The sequence below is a fragment of the Lissotriton vulgaris genome, chromosome 6 (genome assembly GCF_964263255.1).
Source record: "Lissotriton vulgaris chromosome 6, aLisVul1.2, whole genome shotgun sequence".
NCBI classification, from domain to species: domain Eukaryota; kingdom Metazoa; phylum Chordata; class Amphibia; order Caudata; family Salamandridae; genus Lissotriton; species Lissotriton vulgaris.
The window spans coordinates 1,280,905,080-1,280,927,890 of record NC_141694.1 but is presented as its reverse complement, the minus strand read 5'-3'; the positions used below and the strand labels follow the sequence as shown (position 1 = coordinate 1,280,927,890).

Sequence of the window (22,811 nt, the reverse complement as noted above, 5' to 3'; positions counted from 1 at the left end):
GATCAACAGGGGCATGTTACAACTAAATCCGTCTCAGGAATTAACCAGGGTCCTTGTTTGAGGAATGATAATAACTTAAAAATTCTCAGTTGGAACATCGCGGGTCTGAAGACCAAGATGGGAATTCCTTCCTGGAGGGACTGTGTCAATTGTTACGACATATTAATGTTTCAAGAAACTTGGTGTGTTGAGGACTTGTTGCTTGAGGGGTACAGCTGCCACAACAGGACTGTTTTAGCCCCCCTGTCTGGCCGCCCTAGCGGTGGATTGTCCATTTGGATAAAAATCTCTGCAGAAGTAAAAGTTGACAAACTACTAACCAATTGTCCTAGCTTCATGGCACTCTCATATACTCAGAGGATAAAACTATGTCTAATCAACTTCTATAACAATGATTTTTTGTCCCAACCTAACCCAAATTTTATTCTTTTATTTGATTTTATCAATGAAATTATGGATGGACAGGTACATGGGAAATTTGATGGCATTTGTTTAGGAGGGGATTTGAATGCACATGTACATTCAAGAAATCCCCCATGCAAAAGAGGCATAGAACTGTTAAATTTTCTTGCTACTAGTGAACTTGTTAACTGCATGGAATATGTAGGTGTGGAGAACAGCGCCTCCCCATTTCCCACCTTTATTGGACATGGGGGAGGCACCACAATTGATTATGTCTTCGTCTCACCCGCTGTTGCCAAGGCTTTAATAAGGGCCGAAGTAGTGTGTAAAATTTACAGTGATCATTATCCGATTACCATCTACTTATCATTGCCGAGGGGCAAGTGTCCAAGACATGAAATAGGTGCAAGGGATTTGGAAGTCTCGGCAGATAAATTGAGGGTAATCTGGAAGGGAGCAGACAATAAGGGAATCCTAGCAGGAATTTGTAAAAAATACCCAACCTTGATCGAAAATTGTCCTACTACCGAGGACCATGGGGCTAACGTGATTAAATCATTCTCTGAACTCTGTTCTGTAATTAAAGGTGAGATTTCCAGACCAGCCTCTAGTAAGGCTGAGGAAACGCCTAGATGGTTTGATGCCCCATGTTCAAAAGCGAATAGGATGCTTAGAGCTGCCCTAAAAGCTGAACCGAGGGATATACCACGAGTAAGGTTGCTCAGAGCAGAGTACAAGCGTGCCCTACGCACCAGATCAAATGAATTACTTAAAACCCACTGGGATTCCCTGGCACGATCTGCTGACCTGAAAGATACCACTGGGTTCTGGAAGGAGGTAAAGGTGATAAGATCTATTGGTTCCAACTTGACCGAAATTAATTGTAATATCACTGGTCCTACCTGGGTTGCACATTTTGGAAAAATCTATGCAACACCAGATAATCCTTCTCTGTCGCTACCCTCCCTACACCCATTGTATATTTCTGTATCCGAGGTAGCTGATGCTATTTTAGAAAGCGCCGGGAATAAAGCGCCCGGTTCTGATGGGCTCTCTATTGACCAGCTAAAATGTGAGCCCGATTTTTGGGCCCCATTGCTTTGCAATGTTTTTAACAATTTAACAGATGGGCAAATTCCAGAAACATGGTCACGTAGCATTATTGTTCCCATTTTTAAGAAGGGCGATAGGCTGGATCCTGGGTGCTACCGCCCAATTTCTTTAATTGATAACACCTTGAAAGTTTTGGGACGGATCATATTTAAAAGGATTAGAACTTGGACTGATGAGAACAATATTCTACACCCTAGCCAGCTTGGGTTCCGTAGCAGTGTCGGAACGGTGGAACAATGCTTGAACTTGAACCTGATCATGGCAAAATATAACATTGCTAAGAAATCCCCTTTATATTTTGGTTTCATGGACTTGAGCTCGGCTTTTGATTTCGTTAATCGCTCCCGCCTTTGGTCTACCCTTCTTGAATATGGCTTAGACGACCATCTGGTACACTTTTTAGCTTTTTTACACCGCGACCTTAAAGCATGTGTGCGTGTGAATCAAATGGGTGAAGTCTCTGACGATATTAGCATTGGCAGGGGGGTCAGACAAGGGTGTGTGCTGGCCCCCCTCCTGTTTATTTTGTACATCAACAAGCTAAGTGGCTCTCTGAGCACTCTAACAAGTGATGTGCCTTATGTAAATGGAGTCCCTATACCCACCCTCCTTTATGCAGACGATGCGGTCCTGATGGGCCGCACTCCAAAGGCACTCCGTATTTTAATTTCAGGTTTTGTCCTTTTTATGGCCGATTTAGGCCTGACAACTAATTTTAAAAAATCGCTGATCATGAGTTGCGGTCCTAAAAATCACAAAATTCCCCAGATCAATTCAGGGTCAAATGTTTTAAAAAGCACCAGCACTTTCCCCTACCTAGGGCTGCTATTTTCAAACAGCGGTACGTGGCATGCACATGTATCTTATGCCAGGAATAAGTTGGGTAAGGCCATTAACTGTGTAACCTCCCTGAGACAACCCAACCACGCTGATGTAATAACCCCCCTGGTTAAGATCTATCAAACCCAATGTATGCCAACCGGCACTTACGGCGCCGAAGTCTGGGGCTATACCAACTGCTCCCATATCCAAAGAGAAGAAAATAGATTTTGCCGGAAGGTGCTGGGGGGGGTTATTTGTTCCCCCAACTATGTATGTCACAATGAATTAAATATTCCATACATAGAGGATTTCGTGAGATCCCGACCAGCACTATTCTGGATAAAGATATGGAACAACACGGCTGCTACCCTGACCCGTGAAATTATTTTGGATTGCCTAAAATGTGATAGGGGACACCATATACCATGGTTGAAAGCGGTAAAAGAGTGCCTTGTAAGTGTGGGGTTGGGCTCTCTCTTTACATCACCAAACTTAATAAATCGCTCCCACAAGACCATCACTCTAAGGGCATTGTATGATTTGTACAGCGAAGAGCGTGATAGAAAGAACTTGACTAAATGCACTGTTGTAAAATATTTGGCTTATTCTGAACCACATACTAAAAAACCTGGCCCACCATACAGATATTTACGTCTGCATCTCGGCAGATGGGTTAGGGGTTTACTGTTTCGTTTCCGAGACGGGAGTATAGTTAACTTACTGAACTTCCCGCTGGGATACAATAAACACCTTGAAACTTTAAATTGCCCATGTAACCCTGACATGAAGCAAAACCTTATGCATTTCTTGTTCTTTTGTAGTTTCTACAAAAAGCTCACTGGACATTATGTAATGCCTTATTGCAGAAAAAATGGTTTGACTAATTTCAAATCAGCATTGCGGTCTTTCCTATTATGGGATAAGATGAAGTCACTTTTAGGGTGAGCTGTTTTCTCAAAGCTGCTGTCAGATTGAGAATCACTCTTAATACTGAGGTATAACCATCGCACACTGCACTTTCTATTATGTATTTTAGAGAATTTTTATCTGCTTGTTTTATCTCTGTGTAACAGTTTCATGTGTATGTAGATATAATTATGATATTGTCCTAGCCATCCTTTTTAACTATGGTCGTTAAAACTGTGTTTTTAAACAGTGTTTTTTAAACAGTGCTGTAAAATATTGTACTCTTAAAAACCCATTTTGGATTATGAAGGGACAAATTTTGTTTAGATGCGAAATTGCAAACGGAATTTGATTGTGCTTGATTGTTCTCGGATTTATTTTTCAAATGTCATTACTGAACTGAATGTTTTAAATGTATTTTGTCTGTACTTTTATGGATGTTTTTTTATTCCGAATAAAGATCTTTTGACTTGACTTGACATCACACTTAAAATTACAAATGTGCACAATGAAAGCCAGACCTGTGCAGTTATTTCTGAAACAGAGATCTGTGTAAGAAGACCTCTCGGAGAAAACCATTTCTATTGTGTTTATTGCAGATTTCACAGAACTCCTTAAAGCATACAGTAACACTTGATAGAGCAATGTCTAGTTAGTGCTTCCCTCTGTATTTTTTTTATTAAATTAGTAATAAACCAAACAATAAATATTATATACATATAAATATTTGTCAGATATGTAAACAATATAAATCCCGTTCCAACCGTATTTGTCATATGGTTACACCATGCTAAGCCCCTTTGTAGTTTATTTGACACAGGTCTCTGTGTTAACAATGACCCTATCAATTATGAGCATTGGACACCTTCTAAGGCTTGATAAGACAACGATACTATAAGAAAGTTCAACAAAGAGGAGCATAACCCCTGTCTCTGTGCTGCCTTTACACCCAAACTCATTTGTGATTATATGAGGTGTGGTAGAAAGCTATGCTGCCATGATAGACCTACAAAGGATCTTTTTCTCTTTAAATAGTGTTTCGGTATCCCAGGGTGCTTTTCAATGTTTAACTACATCAACTTGTCTTTTTGTTCTTGCTTTCCAGAAAGGGTCCAGCAGATTCTGTGCCAAGAGGGGGCTTTGCCGGTGCTTACCATATTGCTACAGTCTTCTGACTCTGAAGTTCAGGTAAAGAACAGAGCACACGATATCCCTGACCTAAGGTTGCCTTTATCAGTCCTTAAATGCAGACAAGCAAGCAGTGCCTGCATTGAACACGGAAAAATGAATTGAAATTTAATGAAGTCAGTGCAAATAAAACGAATCAAGACTGCCTGGTGGGAAACAAATGAAGTACAATAGAATCATTTAGCCTTTTCAGCTGACAGCTTCCTGTTCAACTGAATGGGCCTATATGATAGCTCTGTCTTTGTAGAGCGTGTGACAGTTGGACAAACACAGCTTATGACATCTGCATTGCATTGTGATCTGATATGATTGATACTGCCAGCTGGCCAAAACTGACATGCATGCTGCTCGTGCTGTGTAAGCTGAAACCTCACTACGGTTCTGTACAAATGTCAACTATGATTGTGCATGCAAATAATAATGGTGATTAAATATGTCATGGGGCACCTGTGCCTTTCCAGCAACTAAGTAAATGGGAGACATATTCACTTCAGTACACAGCAAAAATAAGACATTACCCATAATCCTACCAGGTTCATTTTCAAAGTCCGCTACATCTCTTCATTGAGCCTCAAACAAGATCAAATGTATGTATTATTGAGGAACATCCTTCTTTCCCTAATGAAGGTTTTTGGGTCATAATTATGACCTCAAAATGTAATCATGCATACATTTCAGTAAAGTTGAAATGGAAATAATTTCTCATGGACGCTTCTAATCGCTGATTCCTCACGTTTTGAACGTTCTCCAGGCTTCAAACTGGGTCTGAAAACTTTAGTAGTACTCCTGTGCACCAGTGGGTGGCATCGTTTGGCTCCATGCCATCATCTTTTCACTCCGGATGTGAGAGCACAGTCGCATACTCAGTCAAATTAGCTTTATTCGAGCAAAAACTCATAAAAGCAAAATAAAAAAAAATGAACATTCCATTATTAGTATGAGTACATTAACATCAACAATGACTAAAACACTTTCTGTTACAATTAAAAAATGAATTGTCATCATATAAAAGTTTTAAAAGAAAAGTAGAAAGAGGATAAAAAAACATTTTGACAACATTATACCGAAAATTTAGTAAAATAGGCGACGATTGGTAATGGTGCACAATTAAAAAGACGGACATCAACTTCATATTATCACAGTTAATGCTGGAAAAGGCCCATCGGTGGGATCTCTAACTTTCTCAACACCTAAATACACTTATAATTCATAATTTCATATGTGCACCAAGGATAAACCAATTAATCACAGCAAAAAAATGTTCCTAATGGCCCAAGCCCACCCCAGATATTTGGCAACTTCTACTGATATAACCGGTAAAGTGTTAGTGCACATAGCTTTTAGCCAGACTGGTCTAGGGATTGTATAAGTAGGACAGACAAAAAGAAAATGGGCAATGGTCTCCTTTTCAATTAAACATGCCGGACAAATGTTGCTATTACCTCTCCCCCACCTGCCGGTCAGCATTCTTAAAGGTAAAGATCCTGCTCTGAGCTGAGAATAGAGCTTTCTGTCCCTGGGTTTTATAATGACATCCCAATATAACTCTAAACTGGGTGTAGGTTTAGCCTCCAGGAAGCGACCTTCCATAGTAGAGGGATCAACACTATTCCAGGTGCGATGTGCAACCAATTCCCAATACTTTTCTTTTAAAGTGTCTTTGGTTGGGAATGAAGCTGCCTCTGGATTATCCCATAGCCCCCGCATACCCATTCCCACCAGAGTCTTGGAGAGTTCCTTTAACCACATTATCTTGTGGAATTAATCAATTTTAATGACATCCAAAAATCCTTGGGCATAATGAGCAAGCTCAGGGGTTACCCATAGTCGGCGCCAATATAAAATAGGACGCAATCTGGCCATATCTGCTATAGCCTTTCTGCCCAAATCATATCTCAATGGCTTCATCGGGGTACTCTTTGGAAGACCAGTAAGATTACGCAGAAATGTATCCTCGGCAAGCGTTAATGCTGTTACTTTTTCATAGCCCCATATCTCGGCACCGTAGAGTGCTGAGCTTAGGGCTTTTGCCTCATACACTCGGAGAGCTGGCTTTATCGGCTTTGTCTGTGATTTCTTATGCTCTAGGTTTATTGCTCCTGCATTTTGGCGGTGTTTTAAGGCAGCCATTTCTATGTGTTTTCTCCATTTATTGTCTTTTGCCACATGGATGCCTAAATAAATAAAATCCGTCACCATTACCACACATTGCCCATTCATAAAAAGCTTCCCTTTAAAACTAAAATGCGGATTAAATGCCATGAGCTTCATTTTTGCTACATTAACTTCCAGCCCATGATCGACACAGAACTCTTCAAAGCTCGCTGTAGGCCACTAGGAGTTTTAGATAAAATGTGTGTGTCGTCCTCAAACAATAAAATTGGGGTTTTTACACCAGCCAAAATTGGTGATTCTACGCTTTCCAAGGCCATGCGCTCTACTACACCATTAATGTATATTGAAAAGAGCGTGGGGGCCATGGCACAGCTTTGGCGCACACCACGCTTTACCGGAAATTCTGTGGTTACTTTTCCATGCCGTCCCCATTGGATTCTTGCATAATTCGACTCGTGCAGCCTCATCACCAGAGTTAGAATTTCTGGTGGCATACCCAACTTGTTTAACACATCCCATAGCTGGAGACGTGGTACTAAATCAAAAGCGGCATGTAAATCGATGAAAGCAGCATTAATGCTGCCTTTACCAAGTACAACCGTCTTCCAACGGAGTAGGTTAAAACTAAAGATCTGGTCAATGGTGCTAGTTAGTTTACGAAAACTAGCCTGGAAAGAGATTTTTTGCCCAACGTCATTTTCCCAATCACCTTTTGTACAGTATCAATCAAACTGATTGGTCTGTAATTCCCAGGCGGCGTTCTGTCGCCCTTCTTATATACGGGGATTATTACTGTCCTTTCCATGCCGTCGGTACCAAAGCACCCTGAGCCACCGCATTTGCAAGTTTCATGACATACTGACCCCACCGCATTTTATCGTGAAGAAAAACATCAGCTGGCACCCCATCTGGCCCCGGTGCGCTTCCTCTGGTCACAGAATTGAGGGCCACTATTACATTGTTAATATTAAAGGGTGGATCTATACACAATGTAATATTTGGAGAATCCCTGAGCACGCCCACCCAGCAACTCAATGGCATGACATGTTTTGTTTCTGACGTATAAACCTAAAAGATTAGAAGGCCAGTACTAAAAAGGGAGAATCCCTCACGATACTTTGCATTCGCCCACTCCAGTAGAAAGATACAGCCTATTTGTGCATATGCCTGCTCCCTAAAGAAAAGGGACTGGTTGTCCGCTGTCATAGGACGGGACACTATCTACTCTTGAGTTTTTTTTCTATCTTGGATTTTTGCACACTTTGCTGCATTGGTACCCAACACTCCCGGGGATGGTGAAGGGCTTTACCCTAGAAACCTTTACCCGCTCAACAGTAGTACTTACCGCTACCTTCTCCTTTTCTTCCTGAGACTCCTGGGGATGTCCTCTCAGTGGAAGTTCTATCTTAAAAGGAAGAAGAAGCTGGAAAATCCACAGAGAAGACCCTTGAATTTGCTATTTCAATTCTTGTTTATGCTCTCCTCAATAAAACCATGCCAAAATTGATCCGCACATTAAGCATCTGAGATTCTTTTTCCGCCCATCCCTCTCACAGGGCCATAGCACCTCTACCAAGGGTTGCGACTACTGCTGTCAGATGAATCCCACGGCTGTATGGGTCCATGAGGTGAAGTGGTATGTCGCAAAAACATTGGAAGACGCCACACTTTGACTGGTAGAAGTCAAAAGGCAAGTCCTGTTCCTTCTCCTGCTGCAGGTCATATTGGCGGTTGAAGTTTTTGGGTAATACCAAAATGAAGCTTAAGAAATCAAAGCAAGAATTGGCCCTTCATACCACTCTTGAGTCCGAGGGGCCTCAATTTGGGCTTCAGCGGTGGGTACTCCCTTGGAGCTGTCTGTGCCCCTTGAACATTTATCAGGTTCTGCATCAGCCCGTGCCACTCGCTACACCAGTTCATTTGCATTGATGTTGGAGCTGAATGCTAATGCTAGAGAAGGGTTTTCAGCCATTGTGCTTTGTGACTCAAAGCAGTATTTACCTCCACTGAAACCACACCTGGTTCCTACCTGAGCGCAGCCAGTGGGCTATCCCTCTGACTCTGATACTTTTCCCTTACAACGTTGCAAGGCCTTAACTTTGCACAATCTTTTCAGCACTGATTCCGACAATGATAGCTTTGATGGGGGAAGATTTTGTTCCCAATTGTGATGCAAGGCCCTTGCCATTGTTATGTGAAGAATGGCAGAAGTATCGGACCTACAACTTCCCACCATGGAGGTGAAGAGCATTGTTTTGGCAGAGGTTCTCCAGCCTGCTCAAGTACTTACAGAACCACTGTTGCCATTTACCCTGTTGAACATTTGGACAAAACCTTGTTCAGGACCACCAGTTACCCCATTTAGTATGGGCGTTGGCCAGTGACCGACGCACCTCTATCTCCCTTGTGCGTGTGAAGGCCATTGGTCGAAACTGAGGAGGGCTACAAAGGACCCTCTGGTGCTTTGAACCACAGGGATTTCTTTTTTTTAATTTTTAGCTTGGGCTTCCCGAGCAGCCCGAGGAATGTTTTTCTTTGGTAATAATGATAAATGCAAAGAATACACTCAAGTAATTACTGGTAAAGTGCAATTAAAACAAGCCAATGTAAGCCAGCGTGTATGAGAGAACACATTTGGAAAAGTGCCCTCTGAATCACATGCTAGTATGGGTACCCACAAATTCAGAAATGTACAAATACCTACTGCTCCTTAAGTCAGCATCTGGTGTACGTTTCAGAAATACACAGGTTTCCTTCATATCAATATTTCACTCTTTATATTTTACCATAGGAATTGCTTTATACTAGGTATGTAATGAAAAACAATTGTAAGGTGCAGCTTAGTTGTTGGTTCTGGGTACCTCAGGTTCCTCAGGTTCTTGGACAACCTAAAAATCCTATATATCCCCACAACCAGAAGCACCTACCGGATGAAATGGTATATTGCTTTCGTAAATCGGCCATTATGACCTGAAGTTACAGATTAAATCATCACAAATGGCTGTTTTTTCCTACTCGTTATTTGTATTTTTTATTTGGGCCTGATTTAGATCTCGGAGGATGGGTTACTCTGTCACAACGATGAATGATATCCCATCCACCGAAATATAAATCCCATTATATCCTGTAGAATTGATATTTGGGTGGACGGGATATCTGTCACTGTTGTGACAGAGTAACCCCTCTGCGGAAATCTAAATTAGGCCCTAGTTTCTTTGGGGAAAGCTTGAGGGAGCTACAGAAATAACTCTTTACGGAATTCTGAATGTTAACAGCAAAATACCAGAAAGGGTCAAGGCAGCAGACCGGGTCAAGCACTACAAGTTCCGTGTTTCTAAGTTTAGGGTGGTGCAAAACTTCTTCCTACACCTGCTACCAATAGGTGTTTAGGTCAAAGATCCAAATGCAAAAAATGGAAGGTGCACTCAATGAGAGTCCAAAGGAAAGAAAGTGTATTGTTTATCTTCTTCTTTATTAGCAGTTTTTTTCAAATACAGGCACAGCCAACGCGTTTCGTTCCATTAACCTTGTGGAACTTCGTCAGGGCGAATTGGTTCAGTTTTGAGATTGGGATCTATACAGACCCACCTTGTGGATCGCACAATAGCAGCCTCCGAGTTTTCAAAGGCATATAACCTTCATTTATTCAGAGAAGGTATTGTAAACTGGATACAACTTGGTGCGTCCAGTCTCATTGAGTGCACCTTCCATTTTTTGCATTTGGAATTCTAAATGTTGTCTACTTTTCAGAAATCTATAGCTTTCTGGGATCACCCATGAGTTTCACACTGGTTTTCCCCACAAACTGCAAGTAGGTTAAAAATACAAAAATTCTGAAAAATTAACTATCTTTTAGAAAAATGCCATAACTGTGGTACCAAAAATTGTCCTTTCCGTACAGCTCTGCCTGTTCCTGAAAGCTGGAAAGATTGTGATTTAGCACAACAAACCTTTTGTTGATGCCATTATTAAGAATAAGACCGGACACTTTTTTGCAGAGAACTTTTTTCCTATTTTTCACAAAAACTCAACATTTTGTGATATTTTTGCCATTTTTCTCAGTCCCCTCCATGGGAATCCATAAACTCTGGTTACCTTTAGAATCCCCATGATGTTGGAAAAAAGGGAGTACATTTGGCATGGATACCTTATGTGGAAATAAATGTTTGGAGGCCTAAGCGCAAATTCCCCCAAATAGCCCAAAAAGTGCCCAGCACTGGGGTGATAAAGCCTCAGATGTTATGGGGTTAATAGACAGATCACTTTGCATCACTGTCCAGCATCAGGCAACTTTGCACTTCTTACACAACATTCTATGCGAGAATGTTTGGTGGTGCAGTCATCCACCAGTGAGGTAATCCCAACGCCTTAAATCGACATACACTACCTGATGGGGAATCTGAAAGAACAGAGGCTTTTTACAGATGTATTTGTTGCTCTACTAGCCTTGTTCTGCAGTCAGTGAATGCCAGCTGCCTTCTAGGTCTCTACGTCCATGTTTTATGGAGCACAGTGACTCAAGTGTTGCTTGCAGTTCCAGACAACCTCAGGGCATCCCTGAACCAAACTATCCTGGCTGAAAACGACAACGCAGAGTTTGTAATCCAGGCTAGTTATAGCACGACCGACTGCATGGGTTGAGTAATAAGTACTAGTGTGGCACTTCAGTGCCACACCAGAATGAGGTTCATGGGCTTCTCTGGGGATGTCCAGGCATCTCTAATGGACTTGCCATTCAATGGCTCTTGAGCTTTTGGCGTCAAGGCAGATTCTGAACAGTTTAAGGAAATTAGGGCCACAACATGTTCCTTGGGTCTTTCTGCCCCGTCCTCAAGTCCCAGTGAAAACAACATCAACGGAAATCGGTCAGATTGTATCAAGATTTAGGAGGAGACTGCAAAAGATCTGCAGTAGTGACTACAGGACCATGATTGGGTCAATGGCAGACCCATCTCCTTATCCCACCCAAAGTTCACGGTGATCGTGGATGCATGTCTACTGGGATGCGGTCCAGAAGTTCCTGCTTAGGTGATTCTGCCTGTATCTTTGACTAAATTCACGAGATACCAACAACTCTCCGAGACCATGGGGCAAAGTTAGGGCCTCTTTAATATATTACGTGAAATTACCCAGACGCATATACTAACGCATGCTTTACTGTTGCAGCGTATTTATTTATTTATTTAATATATTTTTCACCTCATTTGAGAACAATTAGGAGTGGCGAACACAGGACTGGTCCCTGTGTAGCCCTGATGAAGAGCTTGGGGAAGGCTCGAAACATGTTGACTAAAAAATGCTAGGTACACCTAACCCATTATAATTAGGACTCCTAGCGTTCTACCCCGTTTTTAGACCATACCGACTAGGAGCAAGAATAAATCTATGTCACCCACTAGCTAGGTATTTTTAACTCACTTCTAGCCCACTCCACCCCACTCCACTGTCTGCACTACACATAGTCCATCACTCTAGTGCTCCTACGTAATTCCGCAAGTCGTAGCACGCCTCAGCCCGTAGAGGACTGAGATGGCCCCTATGATGAAGCATGTCACCGTGGGAAAACCCTGGTGAGTGGGGGGATTCAAGAAAGAAAGCTTTTTCTTTCTGACATTGTTTTCCCAACTCCAGTGAGTTTTGTGAAATCCGTCTTTTAAAGGCTAGATTCTTGTTCCCTAGATTTTGGGATTTTCAGGTCTACTGGGATGGGAAAGCCATCTGTGAGAAGTGGAGATCAGTGGCCTCTGGTGTCTGGTGGAGATCCAACTCCACATCCATGTATTTGACTTGATGATGATTTGGTTAGATATGAAGGCCTTCCTGTCCACCATCAGAGGAAGGCTGGTGCAGGTGCTCACGGACAACACCACTGCCGTGTGGTACTGCAGCAAGTAGGGTGGGGTGAAGTCTAGGGTTCTGAGCCAAGAGGCTGTAAGCCTCTGTAGTGGCTGGACCGCCAGGAAATTTCTCTGGTGTTGAACCGTCTTGCGGGATCGCTAAATAACAAGGCAGGCAAACTCAGCCATCAAAGCCTAGCAGATCACAAATGGCAGTTGCACCCAGAGGTGGCACAGTTTGTCTTCCATTTCTAGTGCAAAGCCAGGCTTGATCTTTTTGCCACAGTCAAGAATGTGCAATGTCAGCACTTTTGCTCTTTGAAAACTTCAAGACGCCTCTTTCTTGGAGATGCATTCCATCTACAGTGAAATTCGGGAATCTTGTGTGCATTCTCGCCGCTGTTCTCCTGCCCCGAGTTCTGAAGAAGATCAGAACGACTGGGCCCATGGCTTTCTAGTAGAATCTGATCTGGCCAGGAGAGTATGGTACCCAGAACTCCTGGGCATGAACATGTGCCCTCCAACCAACTGTCACTTTTTAGTCTTCTGTCACAGCAGCAGGGCACTGCATCAGGGTCTGCACAATTTGCATCTCCACATTTTATAGATTGAGCAGTGGCATTGACCTCCTTTATCCTGATGTGGTTGATGTCATCTCCCTCAACAAATGTACGCCTCAATGGAATCCATTTGTGGCTTGGTGTGGACCCTGACAAACGTACCCACTACAAGGCAAGTTGTATAAAGTTTTGTTGACTGTTTTGAACTTTACTCGCAAGGCCTTTGTAGTAAGGCCTCTGGAGCCAAGGTAAGTTCTGTAAGTTTATTTGTTGGCTACACGATTGTGGAGCATGAGATAGAGGCTCCACCAGTTTCAAGCATCTCAACAGTAATGAATATCTCAATTCTAAACATTCTAAGAATGAACACACACAAGGGAGGCATAACTAAGCAACATGGTACTCTGAAGAAGAATGCCAGAGAGACATTCACTTACAGGTAGGATACTCCACACCCACCACCTTCGTATATAAAAACAAAAAAAAAGGAAGAATTCAGCTAACAAGATAATCACTCCCGAAACCTCTTGGGAATGACCCATACCCTTGAACTCTTCCTAATACCAATCAGAACAGAATCAGAACAAGAACTGTTGTTCACAAAATTCTTGTCTGTAGAAACTTTGATACTGGTCCGCACTTTAACAATTTTAGCAAGATTCCAGCAATGTCCCCCCGAAACTTGAACAGCATTATTGCAAATGCTCACAACTTTGACAGGCTTGCTTAACTTGCTATCACCTTTTTTTAACATGGACAGAAGACTTGATATGGGCAATATCTCCAACAACCAATGGAACAGTCTTGGCACCTTTCTTTTGATCAAACCAAGTTTTAAGTTTACTCTGAGAATCAGACATATTTGATCTCACAATCTCCATGAGTGTGCTTAAATCAGACTCTGATTTAAGCCATTTATTCATCCAACCAGGTCTGATACACGTGTTGGACTTACGTCCCCTAAGTAATTTAAAGGGAGAGATCTTAGTAGAACAACGGGGTGTGATTCTGTAGAACACAACATACTGTGTAAGGATTTAACAATGTCATGGTTTCCGGACTTTGCCCACTTGATGCATTCTCCCACCATCTTATTCATCCTCTCAACGAGGCCATTGGTGTGAGGGTGGTATAAAGAACATTTGGCATGTCTAATCCCAAAAGAGGCAAGAAACATTTCAAACTGCTCGCATACAAATTGAGTCCCATTGTCTGATACAAGAGTTTCAGGAAAACACTCCCTCAAAAATGTTTCATTTAGGAAAGAAATAATGGAAGATGCATTGGCCTCATTAACAAGTTTGTTTTCGGGCCACCTGGAAGCATAGTTCATGAGTACAAGGATAAACCTGTGTCCACCCGACAACCTATCAAATGGACCCATGACATCAATACCCACTTTTATCCAAGGACCAAAAGGACAAACAATAGGCTGTAAAGGAGGAGACACCGTCTTTAATCCCTTATCAGCAGCACAACATACACAGCAATTTGCAACCAATTCCTTAATTTCACCATCCATCCTTGGCCACCAATAGCTATTGCGAATGCGATGCTTAGTGAGAGTTGCTCCCAAATGCCCCATATGAGCATTTCTGATAATTTCTTGCCTCGCAGAATGAGGTGGAACACGTTTATCACATCTTACCAATAAACCATCCTCAATAGACAACTCATCCTTAACCTTACAATAAGGCTTAAGAAGGGGAGATAAGACTTTCTCTCTGGGCCAACCACTGTGTACAAATTCAAAAACTTGTTGAAGTAGCACATCATCTTTTAAAGCAGCTCTCAATTCCTTTTCTGAACCTACAGTTGAAGTAGGTAAATCTAAAACAGCCACAAAACAATCATCACAATCTTCTTCACACAATTCACTGAACACAAGTTCTTCACTTTCATCTCTCTTTTGAGGAAAACGAGATAGGAAATCAGCTCTTACATTCTTTCCTCCTGAAATATCAGATACGTCAAATTGATATTGTAATAGTCTAGAAACCATCCTTAAAGTCCTAGGGGTACAACATTTATTGACACCAGCACTAAGAATAGAAACTCGCAGCTTGTGATCAGTAAGTACCATGAAGCGTCTTCCCCAAATATACGGGCGGAATTTTTCAATCGCCCACAAACATGCTAAAAGTTCCTTTTCGATAACTGAATAATGTACTTCAGCATCTCTTAAAACTCTTGATGCAAAGCCCACAGTGTCTTCACCACCATGATGTTTTTGTGTAAGGGTAACTCCAAGACCAACTTTGCTTGCATTAATGGTAATGCAACTAGGTAACATCTAGCAATGATTTAATGAGATCAAAAGCTGATGCACTCTCATCTGACCACATGAAATTGACTCCCTTCTTAAGTAGATTACTGATGGGCATAACTATAGCGACAAAATCAGGAACAAAACGTGAATAGTACTCACATAACCCAAGAAGGGACTTGACACCAATCTTATCAATAAGAGCGGAAGTGTTGACTATGGCCTCCACCAAACCTTGTCTAGGCTTAACTCCATCCTGTGTTAATAAATGACTTAAATATCCGAGTTCAGAACCAAAAAACGTGCATTTTTCCAATGTTAACAAACTCCCTTTTCCTCAAACCTTTTGAGGACTCAGTGTAAAATAATGTCATGTGAACAAGCATCTTTAGCAAAAATCAAGACATCGTCCTGAAAACTAGGACTTCATCAATACTCTTCAAAAGTTCTTACATCACTCTCTGGAAGACTGAGGCAGTGGATGCCAATCCAAATGGCATTCGCCGGTATTGGAATGTTCCAAGGGGTGAAATAAAAGCAGTAATGTGGTGAGACTCTGGATGAAGTTGTATCTGATGGTAAGCGCAGGCTAAATCTAATTTGGAGAAAAACTTAGCTCCCTTGATGCATGAAAACATGTCATTGATCTTTGGTAAGGGATGGGAATCAACCCAGATCTCCTTATTCAATGACCCTAAATCCACACATACTCTAAGCTGGCCACACCTCTTACGAGCTACTATTAAAGGGGACAATCATAAAGAAGATTTTGTGCGTTTAATAATACCATTCTTGCGAAAGGCCCTTAAGTTCCTTGTCCAAATCATCTCTGACACTGAATGGTACACCCCTAAGTTTATGTTTTATGATGATAGCATGCTCTTTAACAATGATTTTATGTTTAAAACCAAGGATCTTACCCAACTTATCTCCGAAAACAGAAGGAAAGTTTTCCTTCTACTTTTGGCTATTGTCAGTACAACTGGCAATAGAGATTTGTTCATAAGTCCCCGGTCTTAGGATAATTCTGAAAGGAGCTAGGTAAAACCATCCAAGTATATTTATTCCCTTGACTGCTACATAAACATTCCACCTTATAATCTTTCCCTTAAACTCCATTTCATCTTAAAAAAAAACTGAGTAAATCAATCGGGCGTCCTTCATAGGAAACTGGACAACGATCATGATGTTCTAAAATGTTGTCATTCCAAGTTTCTTCAAAAAGTTGCTGTGTGATCATGGTGATCCTGGATTCAGAATCAATTAACAATCTCAAAGTCTTACCACCAACTACAACTTCAGCAACTGGATCAACACACTTAGACAACTAACAAGACACAGATGTATTATGGTTACTCTGACTACACACTGGGTTGTCAATAAGAACTGAAACAATCTCAGACTCAGAGTCTACTTCAGAATCGAGTGTACAAACAATAGATTTCCCTGATTTTTTTAGTCTGAGACATACTTTTGCAAAGTGTCCAGCCTTCTTGCAGTAATTGCATGTGATATTAGATCCAGAACACCGCCCACCCTTGAGATGTTGTGGATTACCACACCACATACAAACATTGTTGTTAGAAGAAGTACTAGGTTTAAATGTGTTAGAAACACCTTTCTCTGCACGTACATTCTTTTGTTTAGGCTTGCTGACAGAAATGACACTGACAGGTTCTAATAATTTATCCTCAAGTTCTTTTAAAGAAATAATATATGTTTCTATTCTCTTGGCAACCTGAATAGTTTCCTCGAGAGATGGGTTGCCCATAGATAACAACTTTTTATCTAATTTGTTTGTCTTTACACCGACAAACAAATTGATTGCAAATTAGTTGATCTGTGAATCCTTCATACCAACATACAGCTGCTAACCTTCTTAAGACAGGAATGTAGGCATCAGGATCCTCCCCATCATTTTGTTTTCTCTTAAAAAATTTGTGGCGAAGCACCATGAGACTAGGTTGTTTGTCGAACCTGATTTTTAGTTTGATAATACTCTCTTGGTATTCATCAATATTGTCACCATCAGTTCTCAAAATATCAGGAAGATGTATGAATATTGATCTACCCTCAAAACCAAGAGAGTGTAGCAGGAAACACTTCTTCCTTTCAGCGCAGAACTCGAATGCTCCGATTGCACCCAAATAAGTCTAAAAAGCATCAAACCATATCTCCCAACGTACAGGCGGTTCACTAGGATTATCTAGAAATGATGGTGGGGGAGAAACAGCTAGCATTGTAAAAAAATAAGTAGTAAACAACCAGAAGTTTACATTTGTCAAAAAGATGTGCAATTTTGTAAAATAAAAAAAATGTTTGAATACACGGAACAGAGTAAATATTAGGTGTTACTAGCGTAGGAGGACAATCATGCATGTAAGAAAACACGTAGTGAGTAATATACTGTTATTAAAGACCACTTGAGGTAGTGAGCCATGCATTAGGAATGAGAATGGAATGACAAATTTAACTAAAAGGATTCATAAAAGCTGTGCGTGCCGGCGAAGCAGGTAAAAATAAATGTTGATGAAAAACAGATGAAGCCATGCACATCGGCGAAAAAACAAGGTTTATAGATCACTGTTGAATATTATATGCATTTGGTGAAAACACACAGCACATAATACCAAAACGGTAAAGGAATCACTGTATTCCACAGTCATAAGTTATAATAATGGCCAAGGTCACAAGGTGTGCGAATCACCGTGGTTCGCAGTCTTAATTTGAAGGAAAAATAATATTACCACTTACATATGGTGTGCGAATCACCGTGATCCGCTGTGGCAGACTGAGCAACTGAGAGTCAAAGTTGGTCACGATATTCGTTGTCTACAATAAAAAATATATGTAAATAATGCGTAAGGTGGGCAGATCACAGTGATCTGCTGTAGTAGACTAAACAGCCGATGCCAAAGATGTTGCCAGAGAAACGTGTTGTCACAATAGAGAAGAACCTGGGACTCAAAGTCCAGGCGCCGCAGACAGGACAAGCAAATGTCAGCTGACCTCATGCGCACAGGTCAGGCAAAGCGTAGGAATCAGGCATGACGAAAGGTGTAGTGCAAAACAGCCTTGTGTGCGGTGTGGCCACGAGACAAGATGAAGTCACTCATGCAATGCCGATCAGCAAAACCTCACAAAATGCGCAAACAGAAAAATAGAGACGTCTGACCTCGAGCCTTCTGAAGGTTTCCCAAAGGCTGGAAAGTACCAGTGGCTTGGAACAGTGGACAGAATAGCAGCGGTGCTTCATAGCAAAGACAGCAGCAAAGCGCAATACCAGGAGCAATCCTTGGAAGTCGTGCAGTAATCCTTGTCGCCAACAATTTGTAGTAAGGACTCTAGAGCCAAGGTAAGTTCTGTAGGTTTATTTGTTGGCATGATACAGAGGCTCCAACAGTTTCAAGCATCCCAATAGTAATGAATATTTTAATTCTAAACATTCTAAGAATGAACACACACAAGGGAGGCATAAATAAGCAACATGGAACTCTGAAGAAGAATGCCAGAGAGACATTCAATTACAGGTAGGATACTACACACTTGCTTTAGCCACTGTTAAAGGTTATTTATTTGCTCTGTCAGCATTTTGCTGTTGCCGATTCTTCCTTCTTTATTTAAGATTTTTGATTGGTGTGCAACATTTATCTCCACCAACATCCTTTGTAATGCCACAGTGGGATTTGAACTTAGTTCTCACATTTTTTGATGTGCACCCCTTTTGTACCGCTGCACAGTTGTCGATTAGGCTTTTGACAGTGAAAACAGCCTTTCACATTGCCATTGTCTGGGTGTGTCTGTGTGTTGCAGGCTTTTTGATCAGCTCACCTTATACAACATTCTTTCTAGATAAGTTGGTGTTGAGGATCTGAGCTTCTTCTTTCTTATAAAGTGGTCACTCCATTTTATGTCAGACAGGCTGTCCCCGCTTTGGCATTTTTTGCCCTCACCTCATCACTTTATGGCGGAAGAAAGACGAAATTGTTTGGATCTCAAGAGTACACTATGCTTTTATATTGATCGCACAAATAATATCAGGAGGACGATCAGCTCTTCGAGGGTTTCTCAGGGGTAAAGCAGGGCAAGGCATTGCAAAAGCGTACCATCTCCTGATGGATTGTTCTCTGCATTAAACTCTGGTGAAGAAGCAGCCTCCAGAGTGCTTAGGGGCTCAATCCGCCAGAGCTAAGGGTGCTCTGCTGAAGCTGGCATGTGGAGTACATATTGTGGTCATTTGTCAGTTGCGTGGGTGTTGGTATATACGTTCACGAACCACTGCTGTCTTAACAGTTAGGTCTGTCGAGAGGGGCATTTTGCCTGGACGGATACAGCTATGGTATCTATTCATAAGGGGCCATATGTAGGTAAATACTAGTTACCGATTCTAAAATACCAAATTTTACCGATTCGGTATTTTAGAATCGGTAAATAGTATGTAGCTAATAATTCGGTAAATTTTACCGAATCGGTAAAATTCGATAAATACCGATTCGGTATTTACCGATTCGGTATTCCCTATTGATTCCTATGGGCCTGGAGGCCCATAGGAATGAATGAGAATTACCGATTCGGTAAATACTGAATCGGTAATAGGGGGAAGACTTACAAGAGTGGCAGGGTCTCACAATGACACCCTGTTGCACCCCTGTATAGTGCATGGGTGCACATGCGCCACATGGCACTTTTGGAAAGGCACACATTTGCTTTTCCACAGGTTTTCGATATTTACCACCAACTTGTAGTTGGTAAATAACTAATCCTTACATGTAAAATACACTCACTTGAGTGCTCCCTACATTAAGGATTCAGTAATTTACCGAATCGGAATTTAAGAATTCAGTAATTTACCGATTCCTTAAATTACCGATTCTGTAAATTACCGAATCCTTAGATTTGGCCCCAACATCTCAAATGCCTATTGCCTGTCGGTAATGAGCGAAATTCGGTAATTTCGGCCGTTACCGACTGGTATTGGGCTACCTACATCGGGGCCGATGGTGAGCAATCTGCAGATTGAAGAATCCATCAGAAGAAGAAGTTACTTAACATCTGTAACACTTTTTCTTGTGGACACTTTATCTAACAGCAGGTTCTTTATTAACCTTCCTGTCTCATTGTTCTGTAAACTGAGCTCTTTTTCAATCTAAAAAGGTCCCAATCTAGGGCTCAGCACACTGGTCATGCCAATCTGCCTATAGCCTCTGAGGGTGCCGACAGCCTAAGAAAGGAACTACAGTCATCCTGAATGGGTGGCTCTCATATGCAACCATGCTCGTCTCTTCTAGAGTGGAACAACGTTGGTGTGGAGCTGCACAGTGCCATCCAGTTTCTGGATCCAGTCTGATGCCCGGGAAATATTCACATGGTGAGGAATTTCATGTTTTCAAACTTTCTGATAGACAAAAACAATCACTAAATAGTACCTTAGTCATTACTTTTTATATGAAGAAAAATGTTGGTGTTGCGCCTTAAGGATTACAGAAGGTGCACTGAAAAATCATGACTTGCAAGGTCATTTAGTGTACCCACTCCTCACAAAAAGGATTCCTGAGCTCATCTGCTTCTTTAGGCTGAAATTACGTCTACATTTGATCACAGAGTAGACATTTTAGCTTTACTTAATGTCTTTAGGAATCAGCCCCTATTTTCCTCTGTGTCTTTAAGGTAGTGATGTTACCTTATTTTGTTGTTGGGACGCGTCTATACAGATCTGTCTTCTTAGTACCTGGTCCAGCTATGTTTGACAGCCATCCTTTATCTTGTGGAAACAGTCCTAATTCCAAACATGATGTTCGTGGTGCTTCTCCTCTATAGATTTCTTCTGTTGATTTTTATGGTTTTTGATGAGGGAGGCAGGCTGAGGGCTATGCTATTCTTTATTTGAAAGTGGCACAAATGTCTAATCTCTCCTCAGATGACTCCAATGTTGAACTACATGATATACACACAGCCACTACTTGCATGCCCCTTGATGTCTTCTTATATTATATTATAGACTGCGTGGGTCATGTAGACAGGCACATCCCAACTTCCTTCTGGAGTCCGCCAGACTCCAGTCGCTAGACTGTATCTTGACATCACCCTTTCCTAATCACCCGATTATGAGTTTGTACTCTACCATGCAGACCGCAGCTCTGGTCATCAAGCCCAGGGCAACATGGAATGGCAGTGTGAACTTGGCATTGATATCCTGGATACACCAGTACGGTGTCTCAAATTATAAGCTCTACGTTACTCCAGTATTGGAACTTTCATAGATTCACATGCTTGAATCATTCCCTGTTGTCGAGATGGGAGTCCCTGGTACATCAAAATAGCAATACAAAGCTATTGCCAACTAGAAACTAGGCCTAGGCCCATTTCAGTTTTGTAACATATTCACCTCTTTTTGTAAAAGAGACCAAATAAAACACACAATCAATCAGTTAGGCTCACCCTCTAAAACCCTCCTGAGAGAACCTCATACCTTCAGATTTTCTACTGCACTTTGTGCTAGTGAGTCCCCACTGAGCTCTGCTCAGTTATTCCTTATTCTATTAATCTTACGAGATATTTTCAGCTATTTTATCTTCCAGATTACTCTACAACTTGGGTTTCTTAATTCCTTATGGCTGACGAGGAAAAAAAAGGCCTTTTTAGAGCTTTTGCCACCTGCTCTAAGAAGAGGCTTTATGTGGATGACCCTCATAAGGACTGCATTTACTGCATGTACCCTGACCACAGAGCCAAGGATTGTAATGTATGTCGTACCTTTTCCACTAAGACCTTGAGGGATCATGAGGGACGTCTCCTTACCTGGCTCCAGAAGTTAAAATCCAGGAGAGAGCCTGTTTCTAGTGACAACAGTGATGAGGCCTCATCTGCTTCGTCATCTAGAAGATCTGCTAAAAGGGGGAGATCGGAACTCATTCTTCAGAGGAGCGCCCTCAGAAACCCTCAGAAAGCCTCTAAAAACACCTCCCATGGGTCTGACAGACTTAGTCCTACTAAATCTCCTCACCGAGGTGAAAAGGAGAGGAAAGGACTTATGACAGGAGATGGTGGAGTAAAGAAGGCGATCTCTGTTTCTCCTTCTTCTCCTCCTCTGGAAGGAAAACTTTCAAGAAACCACCTTCTTGTCCTCTTGAGGAAAAGCAGTCAAAGAGATTACCGTAGTTGACGAAGCCATCAAAGACATCATTGGCGAAGAAACCATCATTGACATCATCAATGCTGAGTGACAAAGGTCAGTCTCCTCAGCCTACAGCAGTTCCGATGACGGGATTGCTGCTGTGAGATCTACTAGGCTCAACAAATATGGTTCCTGCACCATCGACGACGGAGGCGACGACGAAGCTGTCGACGTCGGCAGCAATGACGATGAAGATGAGGGTGAAGACGTCGGCGATGACGGTAACGACGACAGCATCATTGATGGGGGGAGAAAACTTCTAGAGAAAAAGACAGGAAGCGTCATGTAACTCCTGAAGTCACTTCACCTAACAAGGTGACTCCTCTACTATCGTCTCATCTCCTGAAAGAGGAGGATTCAGATGAGGAGGGACCTTTCGGCTATGCCCATAGCCTTTCCGAATTGCACGTTAAGTACCAGGAGGACAA

General features: G+C 41.8%; 1 protein-coding gene across 1 annotated transcript in view; it reads left to right on the top strand.

Moving 5' to 3' along the window:
• The window catches only part of LOC147708779 (uncharacterized), a 566,421-nt gene that overhangs the window by 272,791 nt on the left and 270,819 nt on the right, over positions 1-22,811 (top strand). Inside the window, exon 6 of the mRNA XM_086927407.1 lies at positions 4,349-4,431. Within this exon, the coding sequence (XP_086783533.1) occupies positions 4,349-4,431 (83 nt within the window). The remainder of the gene's footprint in view (positions 1-4,348; positions 4,432-22,811) is intronic.